Here is a 19,088-nt window from a genome sequence, read left to right on the forward strand (position 1 = left end):
GTATTTTTAATTATCATATGTATTCTTCAGAGTGTATATCTTCAACACATAGAACATTGGAGTTCCAACTTCTCATTTCTTTGCTGCAGGCTCTTTAAGAATGTCTTCTCTGCTCAACTCCACCCCTTCAGAATGCAAACTGACCACAAAATATGAGTGTGGGACATTTTTCCCCCTCTGATTTATGTTCCAAAGGAAGGGAAGACTAACGCGCCCCCTGCTACTCCATCGATGTACTACCACAGTAGTCTTTTGGAGTTTACTGAACTCAATGGAGACCGCAAAGAAACCGACTATGTCGCCCTCTGCTGGCTATAGTGTGACAATGACAAACAAATAAAGTCCGGAAGCACGTAGAAGCAAAATGTTTGGTTTCATCGAAGCTTCAAATGGTGAGCTCAGGCAAGGTTGTCTTCTGTTTTATCATGAGTATTCCTGCGTAAATTCATGGGCCAAGTTGGATGCATTTGGTGCGCATGTCTTGCAAACTTCAGAACCATTTAAGAAGGTGTAGAGCTTGAACCCCTGTGGTTCCGTGTGCATGACAAGATCGAGATTTTGATTCACAAATATTCTTCTGGATGAAAATAGTTTCCACTTGTAAAGCGTTTTCCCACAAGAGTTATTGCGATAAAAATGGAGCTCAATAGCCTAAATTTCCATTTCACTTATTTTATACGACTTGCGTGTTCAGGTTTCGGTGGTAAAACTAACAACGGGCAAACTTTTCTAACTTCTTGCACAACTACTGGACGCAGCGAAACAAAACGTATAAAGTAAGTAAAAGTAAAAAAATATCTCTATTATGAGCATCAGGATATTTCTAGTTGTGTAGTGACAAAATTTCACTTGCAGGCAGCACTTATACAGTAGGTGGCGCTATTGTTTAACAATACGTATGTTTTAAAAAATCACATTTGATATGGAAATCACCATATGTTGCATTGTTAGATGAAAAGCAACAATTGTCACGTTCAAATGTTTCATCTTTGTTTTGGCTCTTCCCATATGAACTTTTTCAGTGACCTGACTGCTTCTGTTCACACTCCCTCAACCTGCCAAGCAGCAGTCGACAACAGGCCGCTGACAAATTGGTGTGGTGGGAGGTGACAGGAGCAGTCCAGTTGGGATAAAGCAGCTGTCCAAGTGTTTGGCCCGTTGCCATGAAGCAGCAGGGGTGAATTCCAATCTGAGTCTTCTGGGACGTCTCCGAAAGGAAAGCATCCCCCAGGACCGTCTTCACCTGCCAGCCTTCTCGCCTCAAGTCCCGCTCAGCATCCCGGGGCCAGACATAGCTTCAGCTTGTTGTCAGGCTGCCTCGGGGGCCCCGGGAGAGAGCCAAGTGGGTATTAGGAATCTCGACCCAACACCCAATTTTAATGTAGAAAAAGACTCATTCATAGTACCTATCAAGAAAAAGATGGCACAGAGGTTGTTGGTTTGACTCTGCCTTTGTTGGGTGGCGTTAATATTTTTTTCTGCATGCTTGCAGCTTTGTCCCACATTCCAGAAACACTCTTGTTAAGTTAATTGAAGACTATAAATGGCCCATAGGCGCGAACCAATGTTGGTCTATTTGTACCCAGTGCGCCATATGCTCAAGGTTAAGTGCCAGCAAATGTATGAATGGATATGCAGGGTTGTTCTGTGCTAATAACCTTTTGTCATTGCACAGCACAATTCAATGACAATGCTGTTAAAAGTACTTATTTGTATTTAATTAATGTTATGTCCAAATTTTAATTTTTACTTGTGGGTCCCGCCCCCAAGGTGACTATCGTCTGGCCCTCTGACAATTATAGTTGGTGACCACTGCAGTTGGTATTTAAAATGTGGCTATCCAATTCTTGTTTTTAGAATTTGGCCAATTTTGTCTTAATATTCACTTTCAAATATTTGATTTAAATCCCAAATGACAAAAATGCAAAAACAATGAAGCATAATAATTATTTTGGCAGAGGTATTTTTTTCTTGCATCTGTTATAGTAATACTCACAAGACGTCTTCATTAAGTGTTATTGAAGGAACGCCTTCAACTTTAATTTCCACACTTGTTGCATTTGTTCACACTACCGACTGAAGCGCCGCTATTATTTAACTCCAAGTCCCAACACATGCGCCGCTTGTCATTTCTTTCACTTTGTGTTTGAGCAGTTGCCAAGCAGAGCAGGTGGCGCTATGCATGTGCACATGTGTATGAAGGACACATACAAGACCTTGACGCTGCTTGTCCAACCCGAGTAACATGTATGATTGCAGTTTTTTTTTTTTTTAAAGTCGAGCACGGCCATCTTTGGGCGGCTACTTGGACTCACAGCACGTTAGTTTAATTATGACAGTGAAATTTTGAAATTGGCTGAAAGTTATAGATTCATTTGTGGGACCTCCCATTTGGTTAAAACAATCAAATTCAGAATGTGCACCAGGAAATTAATAATAGCGATGACAGGTGCTTGAAGTCATGAACTCAAATTGTCCACTTCTGTTTTAGGAGCTCCATCGTCTTTTGCTGGACGCAAGATGGATACAATTCCCTCTCTTAGAGTGCCCAAAGTCGAATGTGACTGTAAAAGTCTTGGTGATGTATTGACATACTGACATCGACAGTATCTTCTTTTCAACATGAGGGAATCACACAGAGCGGCGCTTAGCCATCAATCCTAAAGCATAACATACGTGTCGTCTTGTTAACCCTTTCAGTTTGTTTTATTGGGCCGATGAGGCTGCGGGGCTTTCACCGGGATCCTGGAGTGCGTCAGATTGTCTGCGGGCCTATGTTTGGATAAGGCAGCATGTCCATTGTCTCTGATGACCCAGCTGGGCCGAGGTATGCCCGCATAGTCCTGAAATAGAAAGACAGCTGAGAGCTGCCACGCATAGTGAGGGCAGGACCGGCCGCGCTCGCCGGGCCTACGGACTCAGACGACAACGAGAGATGTGGCTATTGTCTGGAGCCACTGGCTAATAGCTACAAGACTGATTAGCTTTTCTGCAGGGGTGGGGCTGGGCTATGCGACTGGATGTCATGAGGCCACAGTCAGCGGGGAAGAATAATTGGGGCTTTAGGGTGCGTTTGTGCCACGCGCCAGCCCGTCTCCAATGTGATGACCCGATGGCTGAGGGCTGAGCCCACAGCGCTGCTGCAAAGCATTCTGGTCGGGCGCAAGGCGTTTACAAAAATATCCACCGCCGACGAATGCTTTGATCCAAACGCCACCTCGCCGACCTTTTTATTGTATGAGCTGTTGTGATAGTTGCTTTATTTAGACGCAATGTTTAAAACAGGTTCGCAGCACAAGGTGAAATATGATAAATGGTGAAAGCGTGGCTCGCCGATGAAAAGCACGGTGGACCAAATTTTGGGACCGGTTGGAAATTCGGAGGATATTGACAATTTAAAAAGAAAAGAAAAATGGTATTCAAACAATAATCAATTTAAAAAACGATTAGTTGTCGATTAATCAATTAACCAAAACGAGTATTCGAATCAATCCGTGGAAAAAGCAGTTGAGAACAAATGGACTCGTGGCCTGGCTACGCCATATTTTGATCACCATCAAATATATACAAGATCTTTTGAAAGGCAGCAGCAGTTGCTTTCAATTTTACATTTTGGTATTTCACTCAGTGATTAACGACGGCACCTGTGCAGAGGTCCAACACGAAGATCGGGTTGGGCTGCGTCAAGTACGATTAAGCGCTGATGAAAACGACGGCGGCCGTAATTCCCAATCTCTCTCCATCTCGCCCCCTAATCCCGCAGGCATTCAGCTCATGATGATCTAAAACAACTGTCAGCGACGCGCAGAGCAAGTCTCCGCGCCCAAAATGTTGGCTCCTCGCTTGGTCATCAGCGACAGGACAGCCGGGCTGATCCCACAATGAAGCTCCAAGCTAACATTTTGGAGGAGAGGCCTTGACTTGAGGTTGTTTTATACAAGAAGGTAATTTAAACCTGCGCAAATGTCCAATCGTGAAAACAGGAGCATTGACGGCCCCGGCCACATGAGTGTAAATGATTTTGAGGAACACTGGGGATGTAAGAAGAGCTCTGACCCGAACAAGTCAGCTGTCGTGGAAGGTTGCGGTCTAGTGGTGCAGAGAGATGGGCTGGGTGAGGGCTGGCACGAGCACTGTAAACACTCCACAACGTGTTTTTTGTGTGTGTTGTGTGTGTGTATATATGTATGTATGTATGTATGTGTGTGTATATATATATATATATGTATATATATATACACATATGTGTGTGTATATTTGTATATTTATGTGTATGTGTTTACAGACTTATTTAAAGCCAGCAGCTCGGGGGACTTTGGGATTCATCTCCTCCTTGTGTGTTATCAGCATGGCAGCATTTCAAACGCAGAAGCGAGTGACATAGTACAAAAAGCAGCCCGGGCCACTCTGAAGAGGCTCGCCTCCCAGAATAGCTCGAGCCAGGCCAGCTCTATCTCACTGATGCCCGACAAGGTTTGAGCCATCGCGCCGACACCTTGTAGTCTGCCGCCGCAACAGATAACGCCATCCGCAAAGATGGCCGCCACCGGCTTCCGAGGCCCACTTCACTTGGATAATGGCTCGTCAATGTTTGTTTTTGCCGCATATGATTTTTTTGCAAGTATTAGGCCGCAGCGGCCAGTCGATGTCCCGCCGAGGAATTCCGGACTCTGGCTTTGTCTATTCTGAGAACCCGTGCTCCTGTGAACCGCCCCCACCATATTATGCTCTAACCCTTCAACTTGCTTTCAAGGTCAAATTAGGCAGAGCTAGGGTGCGCTTGTGACAAAATGACCCCATAAAACAGAAGACGTCAAGCGAGGGCCAAACATTAAAGTTTGAGGAAAGTCACATTGTCAATTTGCTGCACCACACCTTCATTCTCTCTATTAATAAAAAGCTGCGTATTTATAGTAACTTGTTTAATGCCCCACGGCTCCCAAAATAATCCTATAAAGTTGCATCCTCGCAAGGGTCAAAATACAATAGCAAACATCCCAAGCAACTTAAACAATCCAAGAGCGTTTTGAATGCTGATTGCTTTGAAATGATGAAAATACAAGCCCTCATTTGTTCTTGCTTTTTTGCCACAGGCCTTCATTTCTTCATTTCTCGCTCAGCCTGGCAACGACGCAGCCTCAAACGCTAAACTTGCGTCAAACGTTAAAAATGAAGTATTCTCGTCTGTGGCCACGGCGTGTGGAGTGCACGAAATAAGTCAGTGACCAAAATAGCCCGCTTGGGTTTAGCGCAATGACAAAAACGTTGCTTTCCTTTTGTGTCAATTGAGACTGGCGCTCAGCACCAATGGGCGCTGGAGGAGGCGGCATAAACTAATGAGGGACAAATGTCCACTGCCCGTGACCTTGACGACACGCTATAAAGTGGGCCGCTCACTTCTCACCCTGCTGTTATTTCCTCGTGTGCGTCTCTGCAAGTCACCGGACAGCTCTTTGCCTAGGTGGGTTGCATCTTTTTTTTTTTTTTTTTACACACGCCTCTTAAATGCACCCGTCAACTTTTTTGCACCTTAATTCCCCGCATTAAACAGTTTAGGACGCAGTTGTGTTTTCGTGTCTTTAGTTTTACGCAGCTGTGTTTTTTTTCTTGCTAATCCTCTAAAAAGATTGATAGCATGATTTGTTTTATTTTGCTCCAAGGAAACACACGTCGTCTGCCTGACTGGGCCTGGCTGTTGGGAAGGTGGAACCATGTCCCGTTTTGACATGAGAGAGTTCGGGGAAGCGGCGCCCTTTTTGCGCAAGTCGGAGTTGGAGCAACTCACGGCGCAAACGATCGCTTTTGACGGTAGGCCTCCTCCCGCAATATGAAACCGCAAACAAATGCGACTGTGCGCCACTTTTAGCTCTCTCTCTCTATATATATATATATATGAGTGTATATATACGTATATATATTTGTGTATATATATATTTGTGTATATTTGTGTGTGTACATATATATATATATATTTTGGGGGGTGTTTATATGTATATATTTATTTTTATTACATGTGTATATATGTGTATACACACACACAACTACGATAGTGTCAGAAAAAAGATAAACGTGAACAATACACAATATATCTACAAAAAAAAAATGTTTTTTTAATTACTAGTGGACCAAAGACAAATTAAATGTTACAATTGTATCTTCATTTTTACACATGAGAAAATAAAAATGCTTAGATGTCACATCGTAGTAACAAAGCGATATGTAGAAAATATAATCTAATGATATGATACAATTTAAAATCTAAATTCAAGAGAGCTATCTAAGATTAAGGAGGAGTTAGAATTGAATTATCACATATATATCCGGTATTAGAATACCTTTACCCTTCAGTTGTCAGTGTATTAAGGCTCTATGTTTTAGTACCTTGTGAAAATACAACTTGTGTTTTTTTTTAACCTAAATCGGTCATTTTAATTACAAAAACATTAAAATGTAAATCAATGACATTTATGGGAAAAAACAAATGTCAAAACATATAAAACATATAAAACAAATTGTTTTGATTTATATTTTTAATATGGGGTTGAAAAGGTAACTCTTTCTTTGTTGTGAAATGTAACAAAGCCAAAACTTCAAACATTTAGTTGAATTGCTCATCTTAAAAGTTGTCCTTTTTTAAATTAAATAAATGAATGTGGTCTTGGCGCTCCCCAGGTAAGAAGCGAGCATGGGTCCCCGATGAGAAAGAGGCGTATGTTGAGATTGAGATCAAGGAGCTCAGTGGGGACAAAGTCATTTGTCAGACCAAAAATGGAAAGGTGAGCTGCAAACATGCAAAATGTCATCTTTGTTACCAAGAGGCATCTCTCCATCCGCCTCGAAATGTCCCCTTGTCTCCTGCACAGACTCTGACTGTGAAGGACAGCGACATCCAGCAGATGAACCCTCCCAAGTACGACATGATAGAAGACATGGCCATGTTGACGCATCTCAACGAAGCCTCGGTCCTCTACAACATGCGCAGACGCTACTCGGCTTGGATGATCTACGTGAGTGTAGCTGACCTCCGCTGGGACCTTGGCTGACCTTTTGTTAGCTTGGTTAGCCGTTAATCATGCGTGTGTCACCTTTAGACCTACTCGGGCCTCTTCTGCGTCACGGTGAACCCGTACAAATGGTTGCCGGTCTACACGCCGCCCGTGGTCGCCGCCTACAAGGGCAAACGGCGCTCGGAGGCGCCCCCGCACATCTACTCCATCGCGGACAATGCCTACAATGACATGCTGCGCAGTAAGAGTCTCACACGCTCGCAAAACCCGACATACAAGATGGTACGCAAAAGTTAACGTGGCAAGTATTCTCGTTCTTTCAGATCGGGAGAACCAGTCCATGTTGATCACGTAAGTCCTTTCTTCCTTGATTCACTCGGACAAACAAATCACATAAGTGTCACAGATTTGGCAAGCATTTTTGAAAGAGATAAGTGTCCACAAAGGTTTTTCCTTTAAGGTTTTTTCAGTTTTTCTTGTAACAATGGGTGTTTTTATTTTGCTTCACTTTTCTTCACCTGTTATTTTTCACACTCCTAGCGGAGAATCCGGTGCTGGCAAAACTGTCAACACGAAACGTGTCATTCAGTATTTTGCCATTGTGGCAGCTCTTGGGGATACCTCTGCTAAGAAAGCAGTAAGGCAAACGTGGAAACCCGACTTTTTTCCTCTCCTCCCTTTTTCAATCCTTTTTGTTTTGGTTTTTGGGCTGACTTTTATTTTCCTCTTCCTTTTTGTATTTTTTTTTCCCCATAGCAGGAATCCTTTATTGTATTGCCATACATTTTCATTCCCCAGAAGTGCATCATCATGTTTTCACCCTCATGTGCTTTGCAGCCCCTTTGCGATCCTTTCTTATTATATTTTGAATCATTTTTCTTTCCCTCTCATTTTTGTTTTGATCCAAATATTTTCTTGGATTTTGATTTTTCTGCTGACTGATTTTCCCCCCCACACTTCATCATATAAAACGTGGAGGTGCTGTTTTTTTTTTTTTTTTTTTTGACATTTGCTTTTAACCACCAGCTTCATGTTGTTCCCTGTTGTGAAAGTCTCATGAAGTCATCATCGACACGATGACACTCTCACACTTTTTCTTGTTGACTTTTTCCACTTGCAGCAAGGTCCTGCCATTAAGACGGGGGTGAGTGACAGCAGCACCGAGTCTCATTATAAACAAATCAGTGCGCGCTGCATCACGGTGTCTGATTTACTGCAATTGGACCTCTCCCTCTCAGGGCACTCTGGAGGATCAGATCATCGAAGCCAACCCTGCCATGGAGGCGTTTGGGAATGCCAAAACATTGAGGAATGACAACTCATCCCGTTTTGTGAGTATTTGAGAAATGCCCTGGCTCCAAGCCGAGCCATTTGAAAGACGCAGCTCCTTTTTCCCCCCACAGGGAAAGTTCATCAGGATCCACTTTGGGCCCACTGGCAAACTGGCTTCTTCTGACATTGATATATGTGAGTTGGCCGGCTCACCTTAAGCAGGTTGTGCTATGTTTATCATTTCCATTTGTTTGTTTGCATACCGCGAGGCATGGCCGATGACTGCTTTGATGGAGACAAGAATAAACAAGCCGCTCCCTTTAATTGATTGCCTCCAATTACCGCTAACACCCTCCTCAGTGAGCAGAGAGGGGAGGGGTGTGCAGTTACCTCGAAAGAGGGGCAAGACGAAAGCGACACTGTGCAAACTCGGATGCCTTTTTGTTCTGACGTGTTCATTGTCCTAAAAAAGTTCCTTCTGGTCCAGGAGTCCAAAATGTCAAATTTATTGTCCCCATTTTAGTTGGCAGTGTGATTTGAACCTTCAACAGTCTGGTCCCCAAACATTTACACAGCAACTCAATAGCAGGGATCTGTTATTCTACTATCTCATTTCATCTCTCTCTCTTTGCTCCTCAGATCTTCTGGAAAAATCCAGAGTGATTTTCCAGCAGCCGGGTGAAAGGAGCTACCACATTTACTACCAGATCATGTCGCAGAAGAAACCAGAACTATTAGGTGGGGGCTTCATTGTTATCTTTACATGTTTCATTTCTTTGTCAAGACGTGATTTGTGATTCTCAACTCTTTTGTCGCAGACATGCTGCTGGTGTCCTCCAACCCGTACGACTATCACTTCTGCTCGCAGGGGGTGACCACTGTGGAGAACTTGGATGACGGGCTGGAGCTGATGGGCACCGATGTAAGCGATTATATCATCTTGTTGGGCTTCGCCAAATAACCGAATGACCTCCGCAGCACGCCATGGACATCCTGGGCTTCTTGCCGGAAGAGAAGTATGGCTGCTATAAAATAGTGGGCGCTATCATGCACTTCGGCAACATGAAGTTCAAGCAAAAACAGCGAGAGGAGCAGGCAGAGGCGGACGGCACTGAAAGTAAAATCTCACAAATGTGACCAAAAAATATAATTGTTTGTTAAAATGTAATTGTTTTTTTGGCAAGGTGCCGACAAGGCCTCGTACCTGATGGGGGTCAGTTCAGCTGACCTCATTAAAGGCCTCCTCCACCCAAGGGTGAAAGTGGGCAATGAATATGTGGTCAAGGGACAAAATGTTGAGCAGGTAAAGCTACCCACCACAGCAGATGTGCTTTGGACTCAAAACCGGATTTAGAATTATAGTTTGGGATTTTTCCACTCCAATTTTGCCAGGACTTTTCATTTTTAATTTGAATTTTTTTTTAGGGTCGATGTTTGTTTTTCAAGAATACTCCATGGTAGTTTTTATTAGTTTTAGTATCAGTTTAACGGGCAACTTTGCAGCCACTCCATTCAGATATGTAAGAAACTTGAGCTGTAAATGACAGCTGCGTGTCCGATATTTGTCCATGTGTTGTGTAGGTTAACTATGCCGTAGGCGCTCTGGCCAAAGCGACATACGACCGCATGTTCAAATGGCTGGTGGGCCGGATAAACCGGACCCTCTACACCTCACTGCCCCGCCAGTTCTTCATTGGGGTGCTGGACATCGCTGGTTTTGAGATCTTTGACGTAAGTTGACTTTAGGAAAATCCTTTTTTCTCTGATGTGTGATCAGTCCACCGAATAAACGTTAATGTTCATCGCAGCTCAACAGCTTCGAGCAGCTATGCATCAACTTCACCAATGAGAAACTGCAACAGTTTTTCAACCACCACATGTTCATCCTTGAGCAAGAGGAGTACAAGCGGGAGGGCATCGAATGGACCTTCATCGACTTCGGCCTGGACCTTCAAGCGTGTATCGATCTCATCGAGAAGGTAGAAAAAGACATCTTCGTGTCAAACGAGTCAGCTTTTTTGAACTGTTGTTGTCCCGCAGCCTCTCGGCATCATGTCCATCCTTGAAGAGGAGTGCATGTTCCCCAAAGCCACAGACATCAGCTTTAAAGCCAAGTTGTTTGATAACCACATTGGCAAGTCTCCAAATTTCCAAAAGCCACGTCCGGACAAGAAGCGCAAGTATGAAGCCCACTTCGAGCTCGTGCACTACGCAGGGGTCGTAAGTGCCTCCTCATCACTCACCGTTTTTATTCTTCTCATTAAATCACTGTGTGTACTTAAACATTTGCAAATGTGATGCGTTTCACAGGTGCCGTATAACATCTTCGGCTGGCTGGACAAAAACAAAGACCCACTGAATGAGACAGTGGTGGGCGTTTTCCAGAAGTCCGCAAACAAGCTGCTAGCTTCTCTGTACGAGAACTACGTCAGCTCAGACTCAGGTAGGACATCAGATGACTTCAAATAATGGCGAGCAAAGTCATCAGTGGACTAACGTTCGCTGGATTGCAGAGCCAGTGAGAACTGGGACCAAAGAGAGGAGGAAGAAGGGAGCCTCATTCCAGACGGTGTCTCAGCTGCACAAGGTGAGCTGTCCCATCGTTACAAAATATTTCCGGTATGGGTATCAGAGGAATTCCGGGATGGAGGCAGTTAAGACTTGCAGTGATGTTTAGGGCAATGATCACATGAACATCACTTTAAGTCTGTGCTGGCTCCTCCTTCATTTCATCGCTGACCAAGTGCTGCAGGTGCTAGGTGGGATAACATTGGCTTTTTGTTTTTCTGCTTTTGAAAATATAATGTGTGTATAAACTGCCAGATAATTTCATGAAGGCAATTTGCAATGCTGTTTTTTTCTTTTTCTTTCCAGGAAAATCTGAACAAGCTGATGACAAATCTACGCAGCACGCAGCCTCACTTTGTGCGCTGCATCATCCCCAATGAGACCAAGACTCCCGGTAAATAACAGCTCAAATATTCAATCCACGTGGGCCGGGCTCACATTTTTGGATCCTGTGCAGGCGTCATGGACCCGTTCCTGGTGCTGCACCAGCTTCGCTGCAACGGGGTGCTGGAGGGCATTAGGATTTGCAGAAAGGGCTTTCCCAATCGCATTCTCTATGGAGAGTTCAAACAGCGGTATGTCCGAGCAGGCACATATGGACAAACAAGCATATGCACATCATGAATCAACAATTTCATTTTCCAGTTATAAAAGTAACTGAAGTTATCCTGCTTAATATAATATTTGAACTCATTTTGTTTCGGTTTTGCCATGTCCGTACAGAAGAAGGAAGGTCAAACAATCGTTTGAGAATTGTTTACTTTATTATGTAAGAATTTTTTTTTTTTTTAAATCTCTCACGCAACAAATATTCGGTCTGTTAAAAGAAAACTACAACTAATAAAAAACACGTTTTTCAAAAACTAACAACCTTGAACATACACAGGGGGATTTCTGGATCATATGATGTCATTCTTTTTTGTTGTATTCCTACAGCTACCGTATCCTAAACCCACAAGCCATCCCAGATGACAAGTTTGTAGACAGCAAGAAAGGTTCCGAGAATTTGCTAGCCTCCTTGGACATCGACCATAACCAATATCGATTTGGCCACACAAAGGTAGATTGCACCTCCTTGAATGGTGTGACGTCCTCAAGTTGTTTACTTTTTCCATTTATAATTATTCTCTGGTCTCCAGGTCTTCTTCAAGGCCGGCCTGCTCGGCCATCTGGAGGAAATGAGGGATGAACGTTTGGCCAAGATTCTGACGCTGCTGCAGGCGGTTGCTCGAGGCACGATCATGAGGATGCATTTGAGGCTTATGAATCAAAGGAGGTAAAAAAAAAACAAAAAAACGACTGAGCCTTTTATGGTTGCCAGGCACACGCGTGTGCGGCCCTTCTGTTCATCGCGGCCTACACGGGCACCCTCAGGGCTGCGGCCATTCTCTCCATTAGCTGTGAGTGAAGCAAACAATGCTGACGGTGCCCTCTGAGCCACATGGCGACATGTGTCAAGCGGCAGCTGGTCAGGGCCTCCCTAAAAATACAACCCTTCTTGGATGCCCGATGGCCCCTGGCCCCTTTTGTCCACGGCGCCTGAGCTTCCACGCGAAGGCATTGATGGGATGCGTGGCGGGTGACAGAGGATTAAAGCCTGCCGCCGGGCGGAAGGTTTCGGTTGCTAAAAAAACACAGACGCTCACCTTTGAGGGGCACCCGATGTGGAGTTATGGCAAAAATGCAATCAGCCCCCCCACCCTCACCCGGGAGCACGCGCACACCCACTAAAATTCACCCTCTAAACACTGACGGCCAGTCCTTGAGCTGTGGGTTGTGGCTCCATATTTAGGTCTGTGAGAAGCCATCCTGCAGAGACTAAATCAATCCACTAACCCACTTGGGTCGCTCATGAAACATCAAAAGCGGTGTCCCAGCGTATCGGTTCGCACCGTCGCATCCCGCCGTGTGTGATTAGAGCGCCTAAGCATCAAGGGCAAGTCACTAAATAAAGAAATGAGTACACAACTCTAGAATTACACTTTTGAATCTTCTTCCATAAGATCGACATCACTGGTGACAGTTCAGTGCTATATGGATAGTCGCAAAGAACAATTTTTTCTTTTATTGACTATCGATTTTAAATCTCCAACATGTTCCCAATACAGCTTTTAATTGTGTGGAATGTATATTTTTAGTTATTGATCAATTTCACTATTAATAATAAACATCCACCTTGTACTAACCACCAATTCTATTTTGTCTTTTTTCTGTCGGTAGGGAGGCCCTGATGATTATCCAGTGGAACATTCGGGCTTTCAACACAGTGAAGCACTGGCCTTGGATGAAGCTCTTCTTCAAGATCAAGCCCCTCCTGAAGAGTGCCGCCACAGAGAAGGAGCTGGCCAATCTGAAGGTGGAGATGGTGCAGCTCAAGGAGGCCTTGGACAAATCCGACATCAAACGCAAAGATCTGGAGGAGCGGCAGGTCAGCCTGATCCAAGAGAAGAACGACCTCTCCCTACAGCTGCAGGCAGTACGTGTTGATTCCTAACCTATTCACACATTCTGCTTTTAGAGCGGTAATGTCATGGAGCGCATGCTTCTTTTTCTCCTCGGTCTGACCAACAGGAGCAAGACAATCTCTCAGATGCCGAGGACCGCTGCGACCTGCTCATCAAAACAAAGATCCAGCTGGAAGCCAAAGTCAAAGAACTCCTGGAGAGGCTGGAGGATGAGGAGGAGACCAACTCTAATCTGCTGGCCAAGAAGCGAAAGCTGGAGGACGAGTGTGGCGAGCTGAAGAAAGACATCGATGACCTGGAGCTGACCCTGGCCAAAGTGGAGAAGGAGAAACACGCCCTTGAGAACAAGGTGAACTGGCTGCTAACAGGGCACAGGAAAGATCCGTCTATATTGTTCCTCTGCCAATAGTCGCCGTTAGAAACAGGGGGCGGAAAATAATATGGTGGCTTTAGTTTCACCCCAAAACTATGCCCTTCTGGTCTTTCTATTCCAGGTGAAGAACCTTGTTGAGGAAATGTCCGCTTTAGATGAAACCATATTGAAGCTGACCAAGGAGAAGAAGGCTCTCCAAGAGGCCCACCAGCAGACTCTGGATGACCTACAGGCGGAAGAGGACAAGGTCAACACTCTGACCAAAGCTAAATCCAAGCTGGAGCAACAAGTCGATGATGTAAGTCACATGTGCAACACTGGCTAATTGAAGCTATCATGTATTGCAAGAGTCTCGAGTCTGGATAAGTTTAGCAATCCTTGTGTAAACTAGCTGGAGGGCTCCCTGGAACAAGAGAAGAAGCTGCGTCTGGATATGGAACGGAACAAACGCAAACTGGAAGGAGATCTGAAACTTTCTTTGGAATCTGTTATGGATCTTGAGAATGACAAGCAGCAGATGGAAGAGCGGCTCAAAAAGTAAGTCTGATTGAAATAGTCACAAAAACACCTCGACGTATTGCGTTTTACAGTGATGGTCATTGTCTACCAGGAAAGATTTTGAAATGAACGAGATGAGCTCAAAATTATCAGATGAGCAGTTGTTGGTCATCCAGCTCCAGAAGAAAATCAAGGAGTTGCTGGTAAGCAATGATGTCTCACGGAGCAATGCAGAACTTTGTTGTCAGGTAAAAAAAAAAAGCCAAAAAACAACCCCATGTGGTCCAGGCTCGCATGGAGGAGCTGGAGGAGGAGTTGGAGGCTGACCGAGCTTGCAGGGCCAAAGTGGAGAAGCAGCGTGGCGACGTGGCTCGCGAGCTGGAGGAGCTGAGCGAGCGCCTGGAGGAGGCCGGCGGGGCCACGTCGGTCCAGATCGAGATCAACAAAAAGAGAGAAGCTGACTTCCTCAAGTTGCGGCGGGACCTGGAGGAAGCCCTGCTGCACCACGAGACCACCACAGCCTCCTTGAGGAAGAAGCAAGCCGACACGGTGGCTGAGCTGAGCGAGCAGATCGACAGCTTGCAGCGAGTCAAGCAGAAGTTGGAGAAAGAAAGGAGCGAGGCCAAGATGGAGGCCGACGACTTGGCGTCCACTGTGGAGCAGCTCTCCAAAGGCAAAGTGGGTAGAAACCGAGCGAACGGAGTACCGCACTCAGATAGGAATGCTAATGGCGGCCTTTGACCTGCAGGCTACCGCAGAGAAGACGTGTCGTCTGTTTGAAGATCAACTGAGCGAGGCCAAAGCCAAATTGGAGGAGCTTCAGAGGCAGCTCAATGACAGCACCTCTCTCAAGGCCCGTGCTCAGGCTGAGAGCGGTAAGGAACATTACCGCTGCAGCTCAACAACTTCAAGTCCGTCCATTTCAAAGACCCTTTCGTAACTCTTGTACCTGGACCTACACAGCCGAGCTGGGCAGGAAGGTGGAGGAGCGTGATTCCACAGTCTCCCAACTTCAACGTGCAAAGGCCACCTTTGGTCAAAACGTTGAGGATCTCAAGAAGCAGCTGGAGGAGGAGTCTAAGGTCCGTTATTATTCACTACGGTGTTTATTTACTGCTTCCACCGTGACATCGGGATCTCTCTCTGCAGGCTAAGAACGCCTTGGCGCATGCCCTTCAGTCATCTCGCCACGACTGCGATCTCCTAAGAGAGCAATACGACGAGGACCAGGAGGCCAAGGCTGAGATGCAGAGAGCATTGTCCAAGGCCAATGCTGAGGTGGCACAGTGGAGGACAAAGTATGAAACTGACGCCATTCAGAGGACGGAAGAACTGGAGGAAGCCAAGTCAGTGTCAAACTTTTGAGAAGATGTACGTACGCATGACTTTGCCAGCGAAATCATTGACTTGTCTGCTATCAGGAAGAAGCTAGTAACACGTCTGCAGGAGGCTGAGGAGTCGATGGAGACCGCCAATGCCAAGTGCTCCTCTCTGGAAAAGACCAAGCATCGACTCCAGACAGAGATTGAAGACCTGATGATCGACTTGGAGCGTTCCAACGCTGCAGCTGCCGCCCTGGACAAGAAGCAAAGACATTTTGACAAGGTAAGTGACTCGACAGATTGAGGATTCACGCAGCTCCACATGGATTAAAATGTCACCTCGTTTCTTGACCAGGTGCTGGCTGAGTGGAAACAGAAGTATGAGGAGTGCCAGACTGAGCTGGAAGGTTCTCAGAAGGAGTCCCGTAGCCTCAGCACAGAGCTCTTCAAACTTAAGAACTCCTACGAGGAGACCTTGGACCATCTGGAGACCATCAAGCGAGAGAACAAGAACCTGCAGGGTTAGCGGGCCTTGCGGCAGTACCGCTCGTCTTTTTCGTACGCATCTGGAAGGTCACACTTTCTTTTCTGCCAACTAGAGGAGATTTCTGACCTGACCGATCAAATCAGCCAGGGAACGAAGACCATCCAAGAGCTGGAGAAGATCAAGAAGGGTCTGGACATGGAGAAAAGCGAGATTCAAGCTGCACTGGAAGAAGCGGAGGTACATTTGTGGCTGGGTTCATGATACTGATGATGTAGAATTGGACACAAAATTCACGTAGACAGACGCTGGTGCCTAATTGGATGTGTGCTCATGTGTGTTTGTGTCTCAGGGCGCGCTTGAGCACGAAGAAAGCAAAACCTTGAGGATCCAGCTGGAGCTGAACCAGATGAAGGCTGACATTGACAGGAAGTTGGCCGAAAAGGATGAAGAACTCGACAATCTCCGGTAAGTTCTACTTATGGTGGTCAGTTTGAAAATTAGTTTTGCCGTGATGTCACCCGTACTTCCTTGTTCCTTCTCAGCCGTAACCACCAGAGAGCACTGGAGTCCATTCAGGCCACCTTGGATGCTGAGGCCAGGGCTCGCAGCGAGGCGGTGCGCCTGAGGAAAAAGATGGAAGGAGACCTGAATGAGATGGAGGTGCAGCTGAACCACGCCAACAGGCAGGCCGCTGAGTCCCAGAAACTCTTGAGAACCGTGCAGGTTCAGTTTAAGGTAACAACTGACACCAAAGTCAAGAGACAAACAACTGTGACTGACATGCATTTAATTGAGAAGATAATCAAGTTGTAGACCAATGATCTTCAACTTCTGTCAGGACGTCCAAATAGAGCTGGATGACACCGTTCACAAGAACGAGGAGTTGAAGGAGCAGGTGGCCATGACGGAGCGGCGCAACAACTTGCTGGCCGCCGAGTTGGAAGAGTTCAGGGTTCTACTGGAGCAGAACGACCGGGCCCGCAAGCTGGCCGAGAATGAGCTGCTCGAAGCCAGTGAGAGAGTCAGCCTGCTGCACTCACAGGTGCCAAACTGTTAGGCATGACCATCGTATTACAGAAACACTTTTCCGTTTTGACACGATGGCTTCTTGTTTTGCTCCAGAACACAGGGCTGATCAACCAAAAGAAGAAGCTGGAGAGTGATCTCTCAATGCTCTCAGGCGAGGTGGATGATGCTGTGCAGGAATGTCGCAATGCAGAGGAAAAGGCCAAGAAGGCCATCACCGATGTAATCCACGCCACACCCTGTACAAAGATGGACGTCGAGCTCCTTTAACTGTGTGTGTATTTGTAGGCAGCCATGATGGCGGAGGAGTTGAAGAAGGAGCAAGACACCAGCGCTCATCTGGAGAGGATGAAGAAAAACATGGATCAGACCATCAAGGACCTCCAGATGCGTCTGGATGAGGCTGAGCAGATCGCCCTCAAGGGCGGCAAGAAGCAGGTCCAGAAGCTGGAGGCTCGGGTGAGAGCTCTCATTGTTTTTCCAATGAAGGCCATCTCCCAAAGTAAGCGAGGCTGAGTGTCCTTCTTTGTTAATCAGGTGAGAGAACTTGAAAGTGAACTAGAGATAGAGCAAAAGAAGAACCAAGAGCAACAGAAGACAGTGCGCAAATACGAGAGAAGAGTCAAAGAGCTTTGCTATCAGGTAAACGTCAGTGCTGGCAGCATGTGACTTTGCAGTCCAAATACAGTACATAATCTCAAGTCTCCAAATGTCTTTGGGGGAAGGCTGAGGAGGACAAGAAGAGTCTCATCCGCCTGCAAGACCTCATTGACAAACTGCAGATGAAAGTGAAGAGTTACAAGAGAGTGGCAGAGGAAGCGGTGAGTTGATGAGGAAGCACAATGAAAAACATTTAAAAGTAAGTAATTGAAAGTTTAAACCACTAGGTAGGCTCCCTTTTCTCGATACAGACAATTCGAATGTTCCAAACGTGTTCTCAAATGTTCCTCCTGTGTTTTCCCGTGTTCAGGAGGAGCAGGCCAACAACAACATGTCCAAGTTCAGGAAGCTGCAGCACGAGCTGGACGATGCGGAGGAGAGGGCCGACATCGCTGAAACTCAAGTCAACAAGCTGCGCGTTCGCACACGCGACCAAGGTGGAAAGGTTGGTAGAGCTTGTCAGTTCGGTTTCCAACATGCTGCTGAAGGACAAATCAAATCAAATCAACAAAGCTTGTCATAATTTTTTAGTAAAAAAAATGTAATGATGCATAACATACGTAGGTACAATAAAACCAACTTTTGTGTTTTAGCTTCCCGAGTGACGATGAGGCCACGTGAACATCTCACGGACAAGCAGCTACAACAGCTCAAATGAACCGTGTACAGTACTGGCAGACAAATAAACATGTTCAAAACTTGTGTCAATATTGATATGTACACAAACCAATAAATGGACAATGAAGATCAAAACAATATATCATTAGGTACACCGCCATTTTCAAGTGTACCTAATAACAGGCCACTTTATTAGGGAACTATCATGGTCAAAGGTCACAGGTGTCAAGCTCTAGTCCTTGGGGGCCGCGTTCCAACATGTTTTCCAACATGCCCTCGTTAAGCGCACCTGCGTGAAAAGTTTTAGCCACTTTCACGTTCAAAAGGAGCTAAAACTTTTCACGCACCTGCACTTAACGAGGGAATCACTCGGACAATCCATTAGGTACAATGCCATTTTCAAGTGTACCTCATAACAGGCCACTTTATTAGGGAAATATCAGCGTCAAAGGTCACAGGTGTCAAGGACTAGAGCTTGAGTGAGTGAGTAGTTGAGTGTGAGTGAGTGAGTTAGGGTTAGGGTTTGAGGTTAGGGTGAGTGAGTGAGTGAGTGAGTGAGTGGGAGTGAGTTAGATTTAGGGTTAGAGTGAGTGATGTGTGAGAGTGAGTGAGTGATGTGTGAGTGAGTTGGTGAGTGAGTGAGTGAGTTGGTGAGTGAGTTGGTGAGCGAGTGAGTGAGCGAGTGAGTGAGCGAGTGAGTGAGCGAGTGAGTGATGGTGTGAGTGAGTGAGTGAGTGAGGTGGTGAGTGAGTTGGTGATGATGTGAGAGTGAGTGAGTGAATGAGTGAATGA

The 19,088-nt window shown here is 45.7% G+C and overlaps 1 protein-coding gene across 12 annotated transcripts; it reads left to right on the forward strand.

Annotated features, from left to right (window-relative positions):
* Positions 1-243: 243 nt before the first annotated feature.
* On the forward strand, positions 244-18,380 carry myh7ba (myosin, heavy chain 7B, cardiac muscle, beta a). Of its 12 annotated transcripts, XM_068652348.1 has the most exons (49): positions 244-392; positions 1,023-1,342; positions 2,155-2,247; positions 2,492-4,114; positions 4,286-5,217; positions 5,291-5,461; positions 5,661-5,808; positions 6,673-6,776; positions 6,864-7,007; positions 7,092-7,248; positions 7,331-7,358; positions 7,548-7,644; positions 8,128-8,151; positions 8,246-8,338; positions 8,411-8,474; positions 8,919-9,017; positions 9,098-9,201; positions 9,258-9,396; positions 9,464-9,582; positions 9,861-10,010; positions 10,088-10,258; positions 10,320-10,499; positions 10,590-10,722; positions 10,793-10,866; positions 11,154-11,241; positions 11,305-11,422; positions 11,784-11,907; positions 11,987-12,123; positions 13,068-13,323; positions 13,419-13,661; positions 13,807-13,983; positions 14,077-14,222; positions 14,296-14,386; positions 14,472-14,861; positions 14,932-15,058; positions 15,147-15,265; positions 15,333-15,529; positions 15,605-15,788; positions 15,861-16,026; positions 16,105-16,229; positions 16,342-16,457; positions 16,535-16,727; positions 16,831-17,034; positions 17,115-17,240; positions 17,307-17,477; positions 17,556-17,660; positions 17,744-17,839; positions 17,989-18,123; positions 18,272-18,380. In XM_068652348.1, exons 7-49 carry the CDS (start codon positions 5,712-5,714, stop codon positions 18,281-18,283), a joined length of 5,823 nt encoding a protein of 1,940 aa, XP_068508449.1. In that variant the 5' UTR covers positions 244-392; positions 1,023-1,342; positions 2,155-2,247; positions 2,492-4,114; positions 4,286-5,217; positions 5,291-5,461; positions 5,661-5,711; the 3' UTR covers positions 18,284-18,380. The 12 variants fall into 12 exon arrangements, with proteins under 12 accessions (XP_068508449.1, XP_068508443.1, XP_068508445.1 ...); XM_068652342.1 differs by having other exon boundaries at positions 1,023-4,114; positions 4,286-4,473; positions 5,094-5,217; XM_068652344.1 differs by having other exon boundaries at positions 1,023-4,114; positions 4,348-4,473; positions 5,094-5,217.
* The last annotated feature ends 708 nt before the right edge of the window (positions 18,381-19,088 follow it).

The sequence above is a fragment of the Syngnathus scovelli genome, chromosome 11, assembly GCF_024217435.2.
Source record: "Syngnathus scovelli strain Florida chromosome 11, RoL_Ssco_1.2, whole genome shotgun sequence".
NCBI lineage: Eukaryota > Metazoa > Chordata > Actinopteri > Syngnathiformes > Syngnathidae > Syngnathus > Syngnathus scovelli.